Source organism: Helicoverpa armigera, chromosome 31 (genome assembly GCF_030705265.1).
Source record: "Helicoverpa armigera isolate CAAS_96S chromosome 31, ASM3070526v1, whole genome shotgun sequence".
Lineage (NCBI taxonomy): Eukaryota > Metazoa > Arthropoda > Insecta > Lepidoptera > Noctuidae > Helicoverpa > Helicoverpa armigera.
The window spans coordinates 3,646,463-3,670,472 of NC_087150.1; the positions used below are offsets into that span (position 1 = coordinate 3,646,463).

General features: G+C 35.5%; 2 protein-coding genes across 4 annotated transcripts in view; one reads left to right on the top strand and one right to left on the bottom strand.

Moving 5' to 3' along the window:
* The window catches only part of LOC110383583 (gelsolin), a 253,645-nt gene that overhangs the window by 90,489 nt on the left and 139,146 nt on the right, over positions 1–24,010 (top strand). The gene's annotated exons all lie outside the window — the stretch shown is intronic.
* LOC110382535 (uncharacterized) lies at positions 356–22,098 on the bottom strand. 3 transcript variants are annotated; one of them, XM_064043440.1, is made up of 5 exons: positions 22,061–22,098; positions 15,829–16,043; positions 4,336–4,476; positions 1,727–1,897; positions 356–1,218 (listed from the first exon to the last, which is right to left on the bottom strand). In XM_064043440.1, the coding sequence occupies exons 2-5, from the start codon at positions 15,974–15,976 to the stop codon at positions 1,145–1,147; spliced, it is 534 nt and encodes a 177-aa protein (XP_063899510.1). In that variant the 5' UTR covers positions 15,977–16,043; positions 22,061–22,098; the 3' UTR covers positions 356–1,144. The 3 variants fall into 3 exon arrangements, with proteins under 3 accessions (XP_063899510.1, XP_063899511.1, XP_063899509.1); XM_064043441.1 differs by having other exon boundaries at positions 21,950–22,070; XM_064043439.1 differs by lacking the exons at positions 15,829–16,043; positions 22,061–22,098 and adding exons at positions 17,522–17,759; positions 21,950–22,057.

Consider the following 24,010-nt stretch of genomic DNA (forward strand, 5'->3'; position numbering starts at 1 on the left):
TAGGACATTCTTTTACTCATTATTTTATTTTGTGCAAAATATATTAAAAAAAAATTGAGCATTTTTGTCAAATGAAGGGCAAAAAAAATGATTTAGCTTTTTATATTTAGTTACGAATATTGAGCTAAATTTAGTTTTAAAAAGGCTTTTGCTCTTTCTAATATTAATTAAATGAAATACGTTTTTCATAGTGTTTTTAATTAAGCTTTATAACAGAACGATCAGTTTTTTTTTTATTTATTTGTCATTTTTTAAATTAATGCTTTGTGGTATAGATGTTTAAGTTTTTTTTTATTGATTCGTTCTTTTCATAGAAATCTTTTGATACATACTCTGTTCTTGCGTCTTATTTGTGATTTCTATTAAAAAAAATAGTGATTCTTAATTTAAATGTCAATATTAATCCTATTTACATTTATAACCTTAATTTTAATGGACGTATTTAATAATTCATTTTCTTTATTTAATTTTTATTTATTAATTCTAAGCAATTATTTTTTTCTTTTTATTTAAAAGCTAAAACATGTTGTGTTTTTGTACTAAAGTTTCGAGTGAATAAAAAAATAAGAAAATTCGCAAATTTATACAATTTCAGCTTAATCTGCTATTTTTATTGTAAAATTTAATTTTACATATGTCTCTTTACTTAAATTACTTCTATAAACACGTGAAATTACAAACTACAGAAAACTTTTGGAAAATCCTGGACTAGAAAAAACTTATTGTGGTATAAGGTCGCTCCAAACTTTTTGGTGTTTTGCAACTAATGTGTCTCTGGGGCTGCGGTCTGCCGGGGCTGCGGGATTGTTCGCGCGAGTTACCGCGGCGCTGGTACATAAAAGGTACGACGGAACACGACGGTTTTTAGTCAGTAAGAGTCTGACAGTCCCACACCGCTGCTAACCCAATCCGCGAGGGGTCATTTGATGATTTTTGAAGTCGTTAAAAACCCCTTCTTAGGTAGGGAACCCATCATCCCTCACCGCTCAAAACTCTTTCTACGCAGCGTATATTCCACGATTACAAGTATTTTGTTGAGAACTAAAACCACGTTCTAAATTCCCTTTTCCGAGTCCGGATTTTCCAAATCTTTTAAAAAAATGTGATGATCATAAAAGGAAAGTAATTGGTGATGGTAGATAAATTAGTTGGCTAAGATCTTTCTTATGCAAGAGACGAGGAAGATGGCTAGCAGAGACGTCTTGAGAATTTCGGCATCTGAAAGGTAAAATTACAGATTTTTAATAACACATTTAAATAAACATAATAACTATTATCTACGCATAATTCCGAAAGTAACTCTATCAATTTTGTTTTGCACGCCAAAACTACGTACTTACTTGACCCGTTACACAGACAGCATATGTACATATGTTTATATAGAGATAGCCTAAGAGACGACACAGGACTCCTTTTTTCTCGTTTGTCATTCTGAACTGTGATTTTCTCGTGACTTGGGTGAAAACTCAAGGACCTGCTAACAGTTAGTTTGTTTGAAACTTCAAAAGCTACTGCTCCGATAAAAAAAGACTTTCAGTGTTAGATAGCCCACTTGTCGAGGAAAATTTTCATCCTGACGTGAAGAATTTCCCGTAACCGCAGACAGAAGCTATTATTAAGTCCAGGGTCATCGACAATATAAACTCCCAAGTTTTTTAAAATCAATTTTCACGTATAAGTTTCGAAGCAAACAGGGCCTTATATAGACCATCTAATAAGCACTAACCGTTACAAGTATGTTCCTTCTCAGTGAACCCGGTGTCGGCGTCACAGAGGCAGATCTTGTCCGTGGGTGCGTGAACCCTGAGGTGCAGCGGTGCTGTGCCAGTGATGTTCGGGGTGCCGCAGATCAGCCCGTCGTTGCACTCGTCACTGTTTGCGCAGACGTGGTAGAGAGCTGTGGAAAACGTATATAATGTTATACATAGTAATATAGAAAAAGGAAATATATCCAGAAGGTTACAGATAGTTCACTTTTGGGTACCCTGTAACATTCGCACTGGTCGATCAATTATACTTAGTTAGAGAATGCTTGGCGTTGTCGGTTCGTGGATGGGTGATTATATAACTTGTCATGACGAGTTTCTATGTGTTTTTTTTATTTTTTTATTCTAGGAAGGCTAGGTCTAGTAACACGACAAGATAGTAACAATAATTTAGCACATTGCTAATAACAAGCTCCCACGTATAGGTAGGTTTAGATGGTATCTACATTAAATTAATGGATCGCTCTTCCTAGTTAAAACACAGAAAGTCTGACAATCAGTCTTATTTAGGGGAATTGAGTAGTAAATTGCCACAAGCATAAGTTTTATTTCATGTGAAATACATAAAAGAACCGCACTTAAGTCCATCTATTTCAGATAGCCACAAACAGTCAAACTTATAATACAACATACCTCATTTTGCATCGGGGGTTAAAAAAACGTGATACATAATTATTAACTCAACTCTGACATAAATTGACCTACCTAAATCCATCAAATACTGTAATCCAACCTTCATGTTTAAAAAAGCTTAACCTTAAAAAAAAGAGTAATAAACTAAATATGATTTACCTCAATTCTTACAGGATTTAGCCCAATTGAAACCAAGATTATGGTCACCGTACAGAAATTAACGTAAACCTTATAATATTAAAAGCAGCCTTGAAGCTTATCGGGACCGAATTAAAAACTGGTTAAGCGCGAGTCGGACTTGTGCACGAAGGGTTCCGTAGCATTATTAACTTTAGTATAGGCTGTCTTTGGAAGAAAGGAATACCTTTTTCTAGAAATTGTTAAAGGTTCATGAATAAATTAGAAATATATGCAAAATTCATATTTTAAGGGCGAAAATTCTGTAACTTTAACCACATCAAAAAGCAAAAATAAATACACTTTTGAAGTATGGAAGCCTTCTAAATTATTTGTTTTACAATATAATATATAGTTTACAGTATTTGTTGTTGTAGCGGCAACAGAAATATATAATTTGTGTTAACTGTCTAACTGTGAGATACAGCCTGGTGTCAGAAGGCCGACAAAAAATTCTGCAGTGTTCGAGTACTCTTTGTAATGGGGTTTTACTCTTTAGGTACGGAACCCTAAAACCTGTTCATAGTCAAATTAGTGGCATACCTGCCCTCACGTGTTTAACAGAAATAAAAAGATTTCAATCTTTTTACTAAGTGCTAAGTAAAAGTTGTAATTCAACTAATAATTTGGTTTTAGCTGCTACAATTATGAAATTTTGACACGAAACCATTGTGAAATGTGGGTTTTTCAAATGTAAAGTATATTGTTTTAGTTTTAATGAGATAAGGATTTAAAAGGGTAAAAGGTGAGGTCACTGCAGTGACTAAAAATTGTATTTAAGTATTTCATAATAATCGCGGTCACTAAATATGTTAACATCATGCTTGATGAGACCATTCCGTGTCTCGTGTAATATTTTTGATTAAATAATTCAATGTCTTTCGGGTTCAATCGCGGCATCCTGAGGGTAAAATTATACGAAGAAAAAAAACTAAGAAAATAAAGAGTGTAAGAAGAAAGTTGAAGGAATACATTTCGAAGAAACATTGGCTATAAAGTCTGAAACGAATGTTGCTGCATCCCGGCTGTCATTGAACATCCTTGGCAGTCGTTACGTGTAGCCAGAAGCCAGTAAGTCTGACACCAGTCTAACCAAGGGGTATTGGGTTGCCCGGGTAACTGGGTTGAGGAGGTCAGATATTCAGTCACTCCTTGCTAAACACTGGTACTCAGCTACATCCGGTTAGACTGGAAGCCGACCCCAACATAGTTGGGAAAAAGGCTCGGGAGGTGATAATTTTTATACCTTTAGTCTGCGAATCACACTGTCCGTTCACAGGAGGCTGGTTGTCTCCACAGAGGCAGCAGGTCACAGGATCGAAGAGAGTGCGAACACATGAACTATTGCTGATTTAAGAGTCTGACACTCCCTCACGCTGCATCCACAGCGGCTGGGGTGTAGGTACCGGCTGTCATTGAACATCCTTGGCAGTCCTTACGGGTAGTCAGAAGCCAGTAAGTCTGACACCAGTCTTACCAAGGGGTAACTGGGTTGAGGAGGTCAGATAAGCTGTCGATCCTTGTGGCACACTGGTACTCAGCTGCACGCGGTTAGACTGGAAGCCGACCGCAACATAGTTGGGAAAAGGCTCGGGAGATGATGATGTTCATACCTTTGGTCTGCGAATCACACTGTTCATTGACATGTGAATGTGAGCGTAAGGGTTCATTTGATGATTACCTATCCAAGAACAGGCTGATGATGTATGGATGATGTCTGGAAGATGATAGCTGATGATGATGAGGCTGATGTTCATACCTTTAGTCTGCGAGTCACACTGGCCATTCACAGGAGGCTGGTTGTCCCCACAGAGACAGCGAGTCACAGGATCGTAGTGGGTGCGCACACATGAACTGCTGCTGATACCAGCACACTCTGCTTGACGGGAGCATGGTCGGGCTGTAATGTGATGAAGATATTGGTAAAATGGTGGTTAAATTGTGGGGGTTTTTGGTAGAAGAGAGGAGGGCAAAGTATCTTAGGGTTGTTTAAGTTAGGGGGAGTAAGAAGAGCGTGTCTTTGGAGTGTAAAACCTTATTTTGAATGGGGTTAAGCGACTTCTCACACAGATTAAAATTCGCTAGCGGGCGAGTTGTCTTCACATTGTTTAGATACTGGAGCTAGAGGAAATGTGATTAACTTTGGAGTTTAGTACTAAGGGAATAAATAGCTACTGGACATTTTTTCTAAATACATTACTAACTACCTACACCTAAAATCCTTAACTAACTACAGCATAGAAATAACCTTCGTCGAATCTAAAATTTCATGCTTTTAGTTTATTGAGCAAGAGAATTAGACACAAATCCATGTACTACACAGCGAATATCCTCAGCTTATATATTATGTAGACTATTTGGTTTAGACTAGCTAAGATACTTCGGACAAACTGTACGCTAGCCAAACTACAGTTACTGGTCTACTTAAGCATAGGCTACTGAATTAAAATCATTGTGTCCATGACCATCCAAACCATCATGGCCAATACTTGTGATTGTTTATTGTTAAATATTCTATCTAGCTAGAAGTACCTACTAGTTTAGCATAATCTTATAGTTGAGTCAGATTTCAATCGTCTGAGACCACTTGCTTCCATCTGCAAAATATCTAAGGTCCTTTTTTAAAGTCAAAAATCATTAATCAGGTACAACAGTCTTTAAAAAAATAACTATATATGGTAAAACATCCCAAAGAAATGAAAAGGAGGGCACTATGTTAAGGCCTTATAACTGTCATGCGTGTTTGCACGCATCCATGCCGTAACGTAACCCATAATAAGTTTTATAGACCCCCTGACCTTAAATCGTTATATAGAAGTCAGTCGTTTCAGCCTGAAAACGTAACAGACATACAGTTTCTTCAGTATTAACAATACAGCAGAGCAAAGATTTTTTTTGTCAAACTAGCTTCCCAAAGCTGTCTAATCCGCGTCTCGTGGGAACTACTTCGCGCATCATGATGAAAAGTAACCCTTTCTCTATGAACGGACTATCTAACACAGACATAAATTTCAGACCGGACTGGGTTGCCTGGGTAACTGGGTTGAGGGGAACAGATAGGGCAGTCGCTCCTTGTAAAGCACTGGTACTCAGCTACATCCGGTTAGACTGGAAGCCGACCCCAACATAGTTGGGAAAAAGGCTCGGAGGAAGACTCCTGAGATCAGCACGTTCAAACAAACAAAGAAACTAAAGTCTGCAACATTTAAGTATTGCTAAGTTTAGACAAATACTAGCTGTATTTCCTGTGGTTTCGCTCGCGTCCCGTGTCAACTAATGCCCGTATCCGAATAAAATATAGCCTATGTTACTCGGGAAGAGTGTAGCTTTCCAACAGTGAAAGATTTTTTCAAATCGGTTCCTTAATTTCAAAGCCTTTAGGCCACAAACAAGAACATGTTTCCTCTTCATTATATTTAGTATAGAACTATATACATATATGTATATAGACTGCTTCTATGCGGTAACCATAAAACAATAGAAAATCAATTGTTGTGTATATCTGCGCTCCGACATACAACGGCTTAAGCAACCTTCTTACACAACAATATATAACATAACATTCTAAACCACTGCTTCCGATACATATATTATCCCCAAGATAAAGTCAGGCATATTTATGCCTACTCGACCAACATTTGTCGCCAAGTTCCACCAATACGCCAACATAGCGTGCTTAGATATGCAAATGATTGGTACTAACATAATATATGACACGACTTGCAAAGGTAAAAGTAAAGGTTAGAACAGACTCCATGAAAGTTAACTGTCCCGTTTTTTTTTGCTTTTTTAGCTTTCACGAGGTTGGGTAGGCCTTGGATAAATATAGTTCTGTTACTTAGTAGTAGAATAAATGGTTTTATGTGGGCATTAAGGGTTTACTAATGAGCGCAATGAGAAATTGTTATCGGTGTTTAAATGTCGAATGCTAGCTGTTGTTTTTTTTTTCGAAAAAAAAAGATGAACTATATAGATAGAGATATTTTTTTTTATTTGCTTATGAGAACATGAGGCAAAGACAAAAAAGTGCCTAATACAACAGAAAACACAAAAAACAACCGACGCTCTTTCATAAGTATGAAAGAGCGTTGAAAAAAGAGAAGAAATTAGGAGAAATATGCGCCACACATGAATTTAAAACTGCTCATTCTATGACCCTTTAGGTGATAGGGTTGATATTCAGCGAGAACCGATTATGAGGACGTCAATACTAATATTATAAACAGGATTTATTCTCACATGAATCTACACTATGCCTGAGTAACACAGGCTATATTTTACTCGGGTACGGGCAGTAGTCCCAACGGGACGCGGGTGAAACCGCGGGGAAACAGCTAGCTATACATACGTTCTTATTCATAATATTTTCTGCAATATTAAACTGGGCATTAAGACAGACGCCCCGAAATATTTTCAAATATTTAGTCCCGAAATTGTCCGTCAAAACGCCCTAAAAATCATGGTGTACGTACACAAATGGCGTTTTAAGAATAGCTGGGCATTTTTTCTAGGTACAAGTTAATGTAGGTAGGCCTTAACTTGTACTTAGCGTTAGTTATTTATTATACCACTAGTAAGTATTTTAGGCGTTTTAGTTATTTTTGTGAATATATTAAGCCTTGACTGGCTGTTTCTCGCAGTTTTACTCGCGTTTTGGGAGAACTAATGCTCGTACCTATAGGGATAAAATATAGCCTTCTAGCTTCCTCCCGTTTCCAAGAGAATTTTTCAAAAGTCCGGGATAAAAACTATCCTATGTTCTTTCTCAAGGTTAACTCTATATCCCTACCAAATTTTATTAAAATCAGTTCTGTGGTTTAGATGTGAAAGCGTAACAGACAGACAGACACAGTTTTACGCGTTTATAATATTAGTAGGGATTACTAACTTCTACCAGGTATTTCATCTGCATCCGGATAAGAATTACCCTGTAGGTAAAAGCCGTCTTACCACAAAAACTTTTAAACGTCAGTTTAAGACTTGTCTAAAAAATGACAGATTATGACGTTGACATATGGTTCATTTTGCAGCCACAATTTTTTTAGACAAGTGTAAAACAGACGTTTAAGTTTTTGTAGTAAGGCCATATAAGTTTTACCTACTGCCGAGTTTCATCAAAATTCATCCAGTAGATTTTTGCGTAAAAGAGGGATGAAAATCCATACATGTAAACTTTTGCGTTTATAGTCAGATTTGAAAAAAATGTTTCAGTGTTAAGCCACGAAGGCAAAACCACGTGTGGAAGCTAGTGTTAAAGAAATGCAAATTACATTATAAAGAGGCTAACAACTAGATTAAGGAATTCCATTTTCCTTCTAACTCGCAAAAATGTACCTTAACAGTAAAACTTTAGAGTCGAATTTCCAACAAAAATTCAAAGTCCAGATTAAAATTTCAAATCAGCAAGATACAGTAGCCACTTGGAACCACATATCCATTTTAAACTGACCTCTCATTTCCCTATACGAACGTATTATCAAGAGGTCAAGATATACTGGTGATTGCTACGTATAAATCTAAAACGCTTCCGACTGGTATCAGCGCCATCTATTATTGAATAGCGGAACTAGGTTGGCTGAATATTTTAACTCGAAGGACGTTTGGGGGCAAATTGATCTGTTTTCGTAAAATGTTGCGTGTTGTAAGAATTTTCGTTTTTAGGTCAACTTGGTTGTGAAAAGGTGATGTTGTAAATATGGGTTTAGGTGTGAAAAGTATGTCTATGTATTTTGAGAATGAAATTGGAACCTTTTTAATTTTGAGGTGATTGTAAAGCATTGGATTAAAAAAAAGAACTACTGAAGCAATCTTCGATAGCTATTCAATACTTCACCGATACCGAACGTAATTTCGATTTATTAAAAAAAAAGTACATAAAAGTCTTATAAGTGTACCTATGTTACTTTAAAAAAATATTATAAATGCTATGGTAACTTTAGTTATTGTGTTTTCATGCTTATACACCTGATTAAGATGGGAAATAGTTAGGATAACAAGTAACGACTGGACTGTATAACAATAACCCTACTTATACGTATTAATATTTTAAATGCGAAAGTAAATAACTTTGTCACAATAGACTTTTAAAAAGTGTTTTAAAAAATAACAGGCTCCTGTTCATTGCCTTTTAAAAGGAAGGAAGTTTTCTCGGGATGCGAGCTAAGCTGCGAAAACCAACCGGTTTGCTTTTAAAATCTTTTTTATTTCTACCTCAAACAAGGCATTACTAGTTACTTGTCAAGTTCAAGTACATATATAAAACTCGAAACATTCACAGTTAACACTAATTCTATCTGCATAATTGCACTCAAAGAAAATAACTTCGCTTTATCAAGATCAAACTGTCAAGTTAGGGGTTTTTAAAAATGTTATAAAACAGTAATTTGCAGTATAATCTTGCAGATTGTTTAAAACTATACATGTATGGTTAAAAAATATATATATATAACACTATATAACTATATCTGTATTGGTTTTAACGTTACCGCGGCCCTGCTAGAACCTATTAGAAAAATTCTTTAACTGTTGGAAAGCTACACTCTTCCCGAGTAACATAGGCTATATTTTATACCGGTATTTTTGACAAACGAAAGTCTACCTCATCATTGGTCAAGGGCGGATCCAGCTTCGGCGCCAGGGGGGGGTCACACAGTCGTGATCAAGTCACACAAAATGTTAATTATTGATCTATAAATATTAATTATAAAGCAAAATCACATTTGGTTTTATATAAATAATATTATATCACAGCGTATACTTCTTATAGAATAAAAAGTAGACACAGTATTAATATAAAAAGCGCGAGCGCAGCGAGCGCGAAAGTTTTACGAAAGTTAAGAAAAGTGTTTTCTTGTAGAAAATGGCCCGAGCAGAGTGAGCGCAATGTCTTGGACTTGTCCATGGGCGCGAAATTGAAAAAAGCGCGAGCGAAGCGAGCGCGAAAATTTTTATTCAGTTCGGGGACGAAAAGTAGATGAAAGCGCTTTCTTGCCATATAACAAGTATGAGACACACGGGAAAAACAGAAAAGCGCGAGCGAAGCGAGCGCGAAAATTTTTATTCAGGTCAAGGACTAAGGTTAAAAAAAGAGTTTTTATGTAGAAAATAGCCCGAGCTGAGCGAACGTAATTACTTGGACACAACTCGAAATTTAAAAAGCGTACAGCGTAAGCGTAAAACACATACCTCAGTTAAAAATAGTTACTTTTTAATAATGTTACTTGGCAAGTTTTAATAGAAAATTAAATACTTGATTCATTGCGTTTAGTAGGTTTATAACAAGGTGTGTGAAAACTTGCCAAGTAACATCATTAAAAAGTAACTATTTTTAACTGAGGTATGTGTATGGAACTTGGTACTTATTCAGATCTCACTTCTTTTATCGGCGAAGCATTTCCATATTATCGAACTTGGCAGCCTTTCACATTTTTGTTTTGGGTGGGATAACAAGTATACAGCACAAATACAAGAAAGCGCGATCGAAGCAAGCGCGGGATTTTTTTCAGGTTTAAGACTAAACTTTTAAAAAGTATTGTGTCCCTACGCAGAAAAGGGCGCGTACTTTGCATGTTTTTTTATTGCGGCTACTTCAGAAAAACTACTCTACCTCTATCTATCTGTGTAGTGTACCTATTCACTCGCAATAAAAATTATCTTATACTTACTATATGTATACCTTTTGGAACAAAAACATAAAACATCGTGTTTAACCATTTCAATTAGTGGTCCACCTAGGTCCTGGACCTGGCGCAGGGGGGGGGTCATGACCTTGTGACCTACCCCCTGGATCCGCCGTTGGCATTGGTATTGGCCTTCAAATATATTTATATTCTTTTCATATTCATTTACTTGTCACATAAAAACTCAAAGCTTATGTAACTTGACTAATACATAAATCTAAGTTATTCGACATGCGAACTTTTTTATAGCTTTGTACCATAGTGTACCACTCATTGGTAATCCATAGACAATAATAAAAGATATGAGACCTCTAAGTTTATGGCTGTTGTTTGTATTTGGAACGAGGCATATCAACGCACTATGGTATCTAGACTTTACGTTTTATAATGAAAACTAGAATTTTATGTATCCTATGCACATTAGCGGATATTGAAATCTAGAAATGTATATACTTTCAAAATAGGACCCCGGGTTGTTCGAAAGAGATACCGCGGCCCTGGTACACAAAAGGCCTATGACGGAACACGACGGTTTTTAGTCAGTAAGAGTCTGACACTCCCTCACCGCTGCTAACCCACAGCGGGAGGGGTCATTTGATGATTTTTAACGTCGGAAAAAAAAGGCCTTTAAAAAGGTTGTGGTTTCATACATCTTATGTCTAAAAATATTAACTGCATAAAATTGCAGACTAAACAGTCGGTCTATAGTTGGCCCGATGGTTGGAAAAAAGTCTTTTTTAAGAAAAACAATGTTTGGAAAATGCTATTATTAAATTCAGGTACACACTGGAGTACAGAGTAGTCGTGGTGGCCTAGTGGGCAAAGAACCAACCTCTCGAGTATGAGGGCGCGGGTTCGATTCCAGGTCAGGCAAGTACCAATGCAACTTTTCTAAGTATATCTTAGACACCAATGACTGTGTTTCGGATGGCACGTTAAACTGTAGGTCCCGGCTGTCATTTAACATCCTTGGCAGTCGTTACGGGTAGTCAGAAGCCAGTAAGTCTGACACTAGTCTAACCAAGGGGTACCGGGTTGCCCGGGTTGCCCGGGTAACTGGGTTGAGGAGGTCAGATAGGCAGTCGCTTCTTGTAAAGCACTGGTACTCAGCTGAATCCGATTATTAGACTGGAAGCCGACCCCAACATAGTTGGGAAAAAGGCTCGGAGGATGATGATGATGATGACATACTGGAGTACACACGGAAAGCACTTAAACGAGTATGTAGGGGGAGTAAATAGGAAAATTATATACCTATAAGAACTCATAAGGAAATACATAAGAAAGAACACAAAAGAAAATTGTTACGTCACGTCGAAATAAGCGTGTTTGAATACGGCAGTGAATGCCTACGTCGTAGCAACGTAGCAATTGAAGCTACGTCGTAGTACTACGAAAAAGTTTAACGAGCTTTCGGTGAAATTAGGCATAAGTTGATGTGAAAAATTACAGACTTTCTAAGTATATCTGGGATGCTAACGACTGATCTAAGGTGTGGGAGCACATCTCGAGGAAACTAATGCCCATTTTCACCAACAAATACCTAAATTAAGGGATCCCCTAAGAGCATTTACGGAACACTTAATAAGAATTTCGTTTTCACCAAAGTTTAAGTATCCCTTATCCATAGTTATTTATGTCAAAATTGGGAGAGCCCTTATTCTAAGTGGCACTTAGATTAAGAGATTGTTGGTGAAAATGGGCACTAGACTATAAAGTCTGAAATCACGACTCTAATTGTACTATTTTTTTTAAGAAAAATTAAAAAAAAGAAAACGTAAATTCAATCAAACTTTTTAGTCGGTCTGACACCTGTCAAGTACCTGAACTTTGTCATATATATTGACATTCATTTCCATGCTGATTTACGAGCCCGAATAAACCATCGGCCGACTAAAAGTTTGTGGTATCCGGTAATTATGAATATTGAATGGTGACAGATATTGACTTTATTTACATAAAATTTGGACAGTTTACAATAAATTATACCTATTATTATACCTTATACTAATCTACAGGTATTTAACACTATAAAAAGATTTTTTTTGTTGTTTGTTTGTACCCTAAAATTCTTTGAAACTACAGAACCGATTTGCAAAATTCTTACACAGTTGGAAAGCTACACTCTTCCCGAGTAACATAGGCTATATTTTATCCCGGTACGAGCAGTAGTTCCTACGGGATGCGGGTGAAAACGCGGGGGCATGTCGTGTATATTCACAATAAAGATTTGAATATCATATTTCATATTTGACGTTTGACGTAATTTCATTGTTTCAAGGGCGCCATTATTATACGGCAAAGATCATTTGTCAAAATGTCAGTTTCTGTGTATTTATATACGAATCAGAAACAATATTAATGAATGAATATAACGGTGTATGTATGTCTGTTAGTTTTCAGGTCTTTTGTGCGATTCTCGGGTCCTATATAATATGGACCTATATGAGTAACGAGTGGCCCGTTACGTGCTTGGCTACGTAAGTCCACCATTTTGTACACACTTCACATGAACCATCTACTAATTAGGCCGAACAAAGCATTTGGTTTGGAAAAGTGAGACCGTTCATGAGTTATAGAATTACAACGAAAAGTGCTTTTTTATCTATACTAATATTATAAAGAGGAAAACTTTGTTTGTTTGGTTGCATAATTAATAGGCTCAAAAACTACTGGACCGTTTTAAAAAATTCTTTCACCATTCGAAAGCTGCATTATCCACGAGTAACATAGGCTATATTTTATCCCAGTACGGGTAGTAGTAACCACGGGAAGTGGGTAAAACCGCGGGATAACGGCTAGTATATTTATATAGATATAGTCTAGTTGTCCCATTGCACGAGGTTTTAGGTTCGATTCCCGGGTCGGGTTGAAATCTGTTTGTGGGTTTTAGAAACTTTCGCAAAGCAGCCCGGAGTCTGGAAGTTGGTGATTGATACACCCGTGTTCTCTCTTTGGCCGTGTCGGATTGCCGTCTCATCGCGCTATGAGAGTGAAGGAATGGAGTGCACCTGTGTCCAAGCAAATGTGCACAAACTATAATATGTCCCGCGCAGCTGGCTGATCTCCTTATATGAGAACAGCCACCGTGACCGAGAACCGTCTTTGTTATATATTCTATTGCTAAATATAACTCTAAAAGAACAATTTCTTACTTAATAATTACTAAAACAATAAAATACTTACGTGAACTGTAAAAATACAATTAAAATCATGTTATTCATTTGAAAAACTAATGACTGAAAACCATGCATTTCTCTTTTATAATGGCTGACTAACCATAGAGTATTTTTAGTGCCAGTTGCACCATTTAACTATAACGATAACCAAACCATAACCAGCCGTATACTTGTCGCCCATTGGTCAAATCGGTGATTTGACAACTGAAAATGGTTTGGTTATCGTTATAGTTAAATGGTGCAATTTTTCAGAAACAGATTTTTTTCTGTTGAATATGATAATGATAACAAGATTTTTTGTGGTCATAATTTTATAGGAACTTTGAAATTTTTATGTAATTCTCTATAGTTAGTGAAATTGTGCTAGTTTATTTTGCATTGAATTGTATCTATGTATGTGTAAATCGTGCATGATAGAGTAACTATTATAATAAATACTTATTATTTAAAAAGCCATAGTCTTATTCACTACCTACCATATTACCTACAAATGGTGTGTGTTCTACCGTAGACCATTTTCTACATAGCGTCTCAACCAAAGACTATACCTACATACTTTTTGGTCTCAACTAACTTACCAGGCACGGAGGTTGGTGCTACAGTTGGCCCAGCCGTGTTACTCTTTCCAAAAGTAGTCAGACCATCAGAAGACCCCATCATCCAGGTTAATATAACCACCATCAACATGGAAGCCATAGGTTCACGCCGACACCACATCTCAACACGGGAGAAAATATACATCCTTTTTGTCTGAAACTTTTTTGCACGCTTCTGTTTTGTCTATGGTTAATTTGGCGGGAGAATTGACGTTTAGTTGTTGGGTTTGAATTTAGAATTTTATTGGTTATTTTTTTTGACTAATTGTGAAAAACTAATTACTGTCAAATCTACATTTATTTGGCTTATTATTCTAGTCTACAATACAATTGAGAAATTGAATATCTCAACTTAATATTGCACTCAAACTACATTTTAAATTAATGAACAATCATATGAGATGAACCAATAGGAAGTATGAGAGTTTCCCCTTGGTGCGGCACTGTTTGGCACACGTCTGTATCTCGTGGTGTACTCGCTGTAGCAAACAGTAACACATTGCGCGCGAACATTACTAACATGTCCGCGACACTGCAACTGCCGCGCGAACACATGCTAGCTGTGGACTCAAATTTAGGCGTACGTACATTATTTCGCTCACGAATAATTTTGGTAGCATTTCAGTTACATTTTCACGTCAGAGGCCGTTTGCCGGATTTGACAAACCTCAGATACTAGGGCTTGTTAGTTAGGTGATTAAACCTGCAGCTCTCATTTCCGCAATAAGTAACGATAAATATTTAATTATTTTAATTGTAAGATGTAGTGTGGTGTCGGTAGTTCAAGTATGGCGATCCATGTTTGTACTGTGATGGTTTACTTTAAGTTTTATTTGTAGAATTTATTTGTTTTTATATGGAAAGAAAGACTCGTTTGCATTGAAATAAGTATAGTAATCTTAACAATAAACTTTTCATTGTTGAAGTTAGTGTAATTTATTAGTATAGATATTGTCGAGAAGTTTTGCTTGTCCGAAGTTGGCTACAATTGACAAAACACTGCCGCCTTCGCGTAACATCAAATAGCTAACTTCATGAATGCAAAGTTAAATGGCGAGCTGTATTAAAACGTTGCAGATAGTATATGTCTAGATAGGTATATATTTGATTTGTATTTATAGATGGTGAATTACCTATATAATTTTTTCTTAGTGCATGAATTTCTTGAAGTAAATAAGTTTTATGATAATAATAACCTACCTGTTTGTAGTCTTGTAGTGTTGTAAATCTGTAAAAGAGTGCCTAAAAATACTTACCTTTTCCCTTAAAGTTAGACAAAAAACAATGGACTAACCATTCTCTATCCAGCACATTGAGCGAGAGCCCAAAACAGTTGTGAAGCTATCTAAAACATGCTGTACTTTTAACGTATTCTTTTTTCTGACTTTACTGTTTTACTGTCAAAAAGAAATCAGACAGCCACACTGTTGTTTTGTCTCTCCATTTAAATAAACACATCGACGTTTTTTATTTAAGGTTTAAATTGTAAAATAATGCCTAAACACAGATCTCAAGCGTTTTATGGTGGCTTTCAATAATCTATCCATCTGTCAATATGCTTACTAAAGATAGAAATTTGACATTAGGTGCTAGAGGCTAAGGTCAAAATTGAATCTCTACTAAGCATAGATAAAGATAGATGTATTATTAAAAACCGCGGTTAGTATATAGCGTTAGACACATGCTTTGACATTTAGCTGATTATGTATGTGTGTATGTATGTATGTAACTTTGTATGACAGTATGAAAAGCAGAGTTTCTGTAAGTATGTATAAAATATAGTGTTATAAATTCTTACCCGGGGCCGCTGAAGTGGTAGCCGGCTTTGGTGGGTCTGTATTCGCTTTTCCAAAAGAAGAAATGCCGAAAGCATCTGTACACTGAATATTTAGCCAACCGATTAAAATTATAGGCAGAATGGCAACCAAATGCCGTTTGCACCACATTTTTTGACACTTTCTGCACCTTGTAAACTCTTTTCTTGGTAAAAAAAGTTTCGTTACAATATGCTGTCTATAAGAAAAAGGTTATGTATGTTATGTATCTTTGTCTATGGAATCAAAATGGCCGATTTTTGCCGCCAATTCTGCTGTCAGTTTGACAGTTCCTAGTAGTGATGCTAAAGCAGTGTTTTTTGAGCGATTTTGGCTAAAATCTTGTTGTGTTAGCCTACACAAGTATGAGTAAAGATTTGTTTGTACATTAACAGGCACTATAATGTGTGTTTTGTGTTAGTTTTTATTCCTCTGAATTATAATAAAATTGACGATCGGTATTTCAAAAGAAGAAGTTACCTCGATTATATTTAATTTTGTTTAAATTCTTTTTTGTTTCCCGTTGTAAGAATATAATAATATAATATCAGTTTTGTATTGTTAAGGGCCGTATTTTCAATCGTCAGATAACTTTTTATCTGAATAATATGTTTGACGTTTTGACAGCTTTTGAGTAGAAAAAAAAATACGTCAAACCGTTATATTTATTCCTAACATTAAAAGTTAATTGACGAATGAAAATCGGCTGGAAAATGTATGTAAATATTCAGAGGAATTGTATGTGTTATATAGTATAATGTATCTATATTCTAGGCTAAAAATAGTCTATGTATGAGGTTTGTTAATGAAATGTCAAGTTTTCCTGTTTTTTCGCCAAAGAGTTGCTATTTATATAATGAGACAAACCAAAACAATAAAAATGGCTATAATATTAATTGTCAAAGCTCTTAAATCAATGAGATCTGAAATTATTTTTTAATAAAAAATAATAAAAAAATGTAAAAAAGATGCAAATATGTACAAGGAATTAATGTTTTTAATTTCGGAATTTAATCTGTACATGTTTTTTTATGTAGTTTTTTTTGTTTCAAACAAATAAAAAAGGTCCCATTACATAAAAAAATGGCTTACCCGACGGTGGCGTTGGTGAAGGTATTTTGATGGGGTTTTCAGTTTTAACAACGCCAAAAACTGGACTAAACGCACCGAAACATTGTCCAATCATCCATATTAACACGAAAACGGGCAAAAAATTACCACATTTCACTTGCCACATTTTTTTTCGTTTTTTTTTACCAATTCTTGAAAAAAAAAATTGTATTTTTTTTAATTTGTTTAGTGTTAAAAACGTGGTAAGTGTCAATTTGTATGTACAATATATACAGTATGTTCAGTGTTTAACGTTATTACTCCTTTTGTAGGTTTTTTCTGTTAAAAAATCACGCCAGTGCATGGGTAAACATTTTTTTTCATATAATGGGACAGAATCCTCTGTTAGTACCTGTAATAATTATTAAAAAAAACTCATGCGTCACTAACACTCGAAAAACACACATGACTTATCAAATTCAAAAAAAATGTGTCACTCAAATATTTTTTTCAAGATTTTTTTTCGAAAAACAGTGTAAAAATCGGTGTCTTTTTTGGCTAATTTTGTAAAAGTTCAGTGGTAGTGCAGTGTGAAAATGTCCCATTATATAAAAAAAATATATTTACCGGGTGGGGCGGTTGGGGCTGCGGAGGGCGGCTTCGTATTTGAGACCCCAAAAGTGCTGAGTGCTTCTGACGAGTACCCGGTCAAGGATGCCAACACGAGTGGCAGAATGAGTGCAGCGACTTGCTTCCGGCACATCTCGAAAATTCCAAACATTTCCGTATTTTATTTCTTGTTTTTGAACGTTACGTTCACGTTCGGATGAGCGACGAATGGTTAGGTTTATCCTTTATGGGATGGCTGTTCGAAATTTGAATCTGACGTTTAATGCGTCAAAAAACTTTTTTTAATCCTTAAAAAAAAGTTTGTGATTTTTTACAAAAAATGTTGAATGAGTTTGAAATCTATAAAAAATAATATGCAAAATCATTTAAAAAAAGTAATTTGACGCATTGTATTAAAAGCAACTCCTACTAAGACAATAGGCATGGCGCTTGAAAAAAAATGTTAGTCTGTCTTTCAGACAACCTTTAAATAATGGACACGTATTTCTTTTCTCTTAAAAACAAATAACAACGAAGATACAGGACAATTGAATTTAGTGTCACATCACTTTTGAGAACGTATATGTTTTAAACACCTACGGCTCACTATAGGTACAGTACCTACCACAAAAAAACTAAGGAATTCGAAAAATTTAAGATCACGCATCGCGCATGTTGATCGCGTACTTTTCTTGTAATAAATTGACTTTCAATATGGCGTCTCGCCAATTTAGATAATATATGTGACCAACAAAAATGACAGTAAACCATAGATTCGTCAATTGAAACAAATAACCATGTCAGACATCATTAATCTATCACTGCTCGCGTATGATATTCACTTTAAAGTGGTAATGGTATTTTTTTTATTTTATGTTGCAATCTCAAGTGTATATTTTTGTGTTTTACAGCCAAACAACGCCAAATTAAATTAATTGGATCATTGAAAACGGTTTTCATTCTAACCAAGGGGTATTGGGTTGCCCGGGTAACTGGGTTGAGGAGGACAGATAGGGCAGTCGCTCCTTGTAAAGCACTGGTACTCAGCTGCATCCGGTTAGACTGAAAGCCTACCCCAACATAGTTGGGAAAAGGGCTCGGAAGGTGATAATTATAAAAGGGTTTCAATATTTTCCCCCATTTTTTAGCATATGGTGTACAAAGAGTGGGCCGGAGCGTACATTTTGAAACATCTTAACACCTTCGTGACATTCCCACTCTCAATCATTATTACGTAATATCTAAGTAAATATTTAATGTTTACTTAAAATAAAAAATACGTATATCCAATATTATTTTCCAATCTAAAAGACAGACTAACAAGCATTATTTTTTAACCTTGTCATCACGCCTATTCTTAAAGTTCATTTCTTTGATTGATATTTTGATAACAACACACATATTTTAGTATGAATTGCTTTTGTAAAAATTGTTAATAATAAGTCTGCCAGCTAATCATACAATAAGTCAATGACTTGCCATTTCAAAGTCAACTGAGTTCTACAATTATTAAAATAGCCAGGGGCCCGATTCTCCTAATTTTACTTAAGCGACATACGATTCACATTCGACTGAGATCCAATTACGACTCGATTACGATTGAAGCGTAAGTGGCATTCCGCAATTTTTTCTTTTAAATAAACTTTTTTATCCTTTAATAATGAATCATATTGTCTGCAAATGATATACAATTGCAAGATGATTAAGATAAAGCAAACTACCGTATAGACTAAAATCACCAAAATGGCCGACCAATCGCAAACCAATCGAATGTCGTTGGTACGATTGGTCTTATATTAGTAGCGGAATGCTCGATATGGTTAAAACTGCTATTGCAATTCGATTTCTATTCAATTTTGACATTATTAACTTAGCAGAATCGGGCCCCAGTCCATTCTTTTCACGTCGGCCATATTGCTAATAGCGACTTTATGGCAACCATTTTGAATTTCATTAGCTGTCAGAATATAAATGAAAGTACGTTACTAAATATAAAAAATGGTGTATGATGGTGATATTTTATTTTTGTTAATTTGTTATAAGGTTTAGGAAAGATATTTATAGAAAGTCTTAGAGTATATTGCAGACTAAACAGTCGACCGAAAGTTGACCCGATGGTTGGCAATTTTTAAAAGTAAATCTTGATTCCAATCAGTTTTTAGCCGTAATGCTGGCTGAATACGTGATCTTTGTAATGTGCGTAGGTACTACCATTCATCTTCATACTGATTTAAGAGTACAAGACAACTATCGGCCGACTTAAACTTTGGAGTGTAGGTACCTACGCTTAGATTTAATAGTAAGACCATACGTATATTCTTCTGCGTTAATAGAGTCTTGTCTTTTATAAATACCTAAACATTTTTTATAGGATTTTGGAAAATATTTAGGTATTTTTATAATAAATACATATAAATGGCCTGATTATTAAATGAATTCACGTATGTTTGATCAATATTTAAGGAATAAGAAAATGTTAATCGTTCTAGTTGCAATTAAAAATATGAAAACCACGTATTTATCGAGCCCTTTTTCAAAACGCATGCCAAAATATCCTAATCGATTAAATCGTCTATGCCCTGGCCTTACCCATGTTATATCAAAAATCTTTTTCGTTGCTTAGATATTCCTCAAAATATTGACCAAACAGGTAAGAAATAAAAGAAAAAAAATATTTCAATTTTGAGTTAACCACACATATGTCAGCCTTAACTGAATACATGAGAACATGAATGGAATCTATGACATGACGAGCTTCCCCGTGTTTTGAAAGGCACGTTAAATTGGTAGGTTCCGGCTGTCATTTGAACATCTTTGGCAATTGTTACGGGTATTCAGGGAGTTTCACAACCAGTTTTAAGGGGGATCGGATTGCCTGGGTAACCGGATTCAGTAGATAGACCTTTTTTTTAGCAGCGGTGAGGGAGTGTCAGACTCTTACTGACTAAAAACCCGTCGTGTTCCGTCGTAGGCCTTTTATGTACCAGAGCCGCGGTAACTCGCGCGAACAATCCCGCAGTCCGGTCAGATCAGTAGGGGCCTTGTGGTCGGATTTCGATTCTCAGATCTATCTCTGTGTGGTTTTTAACTTTCACTAAGAAACCATGAATTTTCTGGGAAGACATGTAAAGCCAGCGTCCTCAGATGCTACTCAGTAGCAGTCGTTGTTACAATTCCACGTCAGAGGCCGTCAGGCGGATTTGAGAAAACTCTGACTCTAGGGCTTGTTAGATGATTAAATCTGCAGCTCACCCGATAAGAATGCTGACAATTTATTTTGAAGTAAGTTTAGGCTTTCATGTGTGTGGTATTTATAGAAAGGAAGTATTATCGAAATAATTCATGGTTTTGTGAAACAATTTTTAGTTCTACCTCTGTTTGATCAACGTATGCGTGAGCATTGTATTTTATATACTCAATAAAACATTTTTCCTTTTTTTTGTGCTGTAAAGGCCCAAAAACTACTGCACCGATTTCACTGTTGGAAATCTACACTCTTCCTCTGCAACATAGGCTACATTTTATCCCGGTACGGGCAGTAGTCCCACGGGACAAATAGAGCATAGTTGATCAATCAGAGTAGAAACTAATTCGTGTATTTTAATTATTTACATTTGAGTATAAAATATTAATATGACGGAATCACCACTTCTGAATAACCAGTCAAACTTATATTAATATACTTAAAATGTATAACGATGAATTTTGACAATATATCTGTTAAAATTAATTTTGACATTAGCTACATACTATACCGAATGCTTTTTGTAGTTGACAGCTGTCAATTTTCAATGTAAAATATATTTTTTTTTGTATTGATTGACAGGACTGTCGACTGCACCAAAAAACGGTCCGGGGTATGTAACTTATGTCAATATTCAATCTCTGATCAAACTAAAGATAGATAGATTATAGAAATTCGTTGTTAATTTGATGTAAATGTTTTTTATTCAGAAGTGGTGAATTACGCCTTTGATATTGCACAAAGCAGCAGTGAGTTTTTAATATAAAAAAGCTGTGTTTTTATTATTGTAAGTATATTCATATTTTTAAAAGATTATAGTGTATTAAAATATTTGATGTTCAAATTGATTGACACTAGAATTTGATTCAGTAAATAAAAAAAAAACTTAATTTCAAATACTAATTAAATCGGACGTATAAAAAATATTTAATAACGTCACCAAAATCTAGCGTCAAATTAAACGTAATTGAATTGTTTGCCAAAAATATTAATATAAGCTTCACAATAAATCCTGCTTCCTGAATTTTCAAAAAAACTATTTTTTTTTAAATACACTTACAAAAATTTAAACACACATCAAAAAATTCAAAAAGCAGAAACGAAACGCCAAAAAAAAACAGTGCAAAAGCGTGCGTTCGCATTTTAAAATACTCTTTTTAAATTAAGATTTAGAATTCCATTTAAGAAAGTAGAGAACAAACGTTTCTTTTTTTTCGTTGTTTTAAAACTGTTTAGTTAGAAGTCTTTTAATCACGGTTATACTATGTGGTGTCTAGAAGAAGACTGATTTTGTTAAATAGTTACTGTATTACTGTATTTTCGTCTGGGTTGCACGGTGCTTGACGCGGTACTAGCTAGCAAGGTAGCTTTGCAAGGTTGCTAGTTTATTCGTATACAGGTTGCAGTAAAAAGGTTGTATAGGCTTTTTGTTTCGCGGTTTTTTTTTCGTTTTGTTTTATATGGCTTTGTGATGGACAGTGGCGGATTTACAAACTTGCCGCTAGTAGGCCATTCAAGTTTTGCCGCCTCTAATGATTGTGAACTTAATGATATTTCTGTCAGTTACTAGATTATTTTTGCAAGCCTCTATGTATGTACCGAAGAGTTAAATGTTAACAAGTTTATATGACAGCGACTTTGAAGCGTAAAACCTCTGTAACTTTTAAACGGCTCAATCGATTTTCATCATACACTAAAAAAAAACTAAATTGAAATCGGTTCATTCGTTCGGGTGCTATGATGCAGTGGCGACGTAGCATCGGGTGGCACCCGGGGCGGACTACCTATTGTGCAGCCCCCCAAAAAAAAACGACAAATGTAAATACTTTTCTGTTCCAAAACTCAATAATTTTGTAAAGTGAAAAAGTCGCGAGCGAAGCGAGCGCGAATTTTTTTTTAGTTTTGGTACACAAAAATATCTACCCAAACAAGAGTGGAAAAAAAGCACTGCAAAGAGAAGAAGCAGCGAGCGTAGCGAGCGCGAAATTTTTGATGTTTGGGACGCAATAATACCTAAAGAAATCAGAAAATAGCCACTGTCAAGTGAAAGGCGCGAGCGCAGCGAGCGCGAAATTTTTTGAGTCTTGGAACACAAAAATACTCTGTTTGAGTATTTTTGTGTTCCAAGACTCAAAAAATTTGAAAGTTTGAAAAAAACCAGTGTAAAGTGAAAAAGCTGAGAGTGCAGCGAGCGCGAAATTTTTCGAGTTTTGGACACAAAAGTCCTCCACGCGTCAGTTGTTTTTACTACTTCGGTGCTTTAACTTTTTGTTAAATTGAGGACTCAAAGAGCGCAGAACAAACCAGGAATGACGAAAAAAGCCGCGAAACCGCGAGCGAAGCGAGCGGATTTTTTATTTTATTTTTATTGAAACGCTATTAGAATATTTTAAAATTCATGATCACGTAAGTACCTAAGTATATGTATATTACAGTTTATTAATTTTGCGTTTGTTAATCGTCTATTTATATATGGATTGTGTACTCATATACTCAATTATAAAAAAACCTGTAAAAAAAATTGCTAATTTTGCCGCCCCTCTAAATCTGCCGCTCTAGGCACTGGCCTACTTGGCCTATTGGTAAATCCGCCACTGGTGATGGACAGACTCCTTTGAAGAAGGTTGTTGTCCTTTATTGACATTTTATTAAAAGGAGGTTCTACGCGAATCTTATGACATTAATGCGATTTTTTCGAAAAATTATTGTCTGATTATTGTGAAAGGCTTTAACGTACTCGTTTGGTTAAATAAGTTATTTTTAATAATGTCATTTATATACCCAAGTTAAGAACCTAATTATGTTCTGATAGTATTACTTTAGTTCCTTTAAGATTACATGAAGCTCTGATTGGAACGTGCTAATAATGTACCTCAAGGTATTTTTTTATGTCTTTGTTTAATTCTATAGGTTCTTTCAATTCAAATATTTTTCGATTGTTGATTGTCGACCCAAAGCGCTATTAGAGTGAAGAAATAGTGAGTGCACCTGTGTCCAAGCAAATGTGCGTGCACTATAATATGTCCTGTGCAGCTTGCTGATCTTCTTAGAGAGAATAGACGCCATGATGGCCAACAATCTATCTGGATACCATTATTATAACTAATCCTTCTTCCTTTAACTAAACTGCGAAAACTTTAACAAAACAACCTACACGCCTATAAAAATGAAATCAACACCAACCTTCATATAAAAACACCCTGTATACAGTATTAAATTAGGGGTCGCCCCACCGCTGTATATTATAACGAAGTACACTTCGG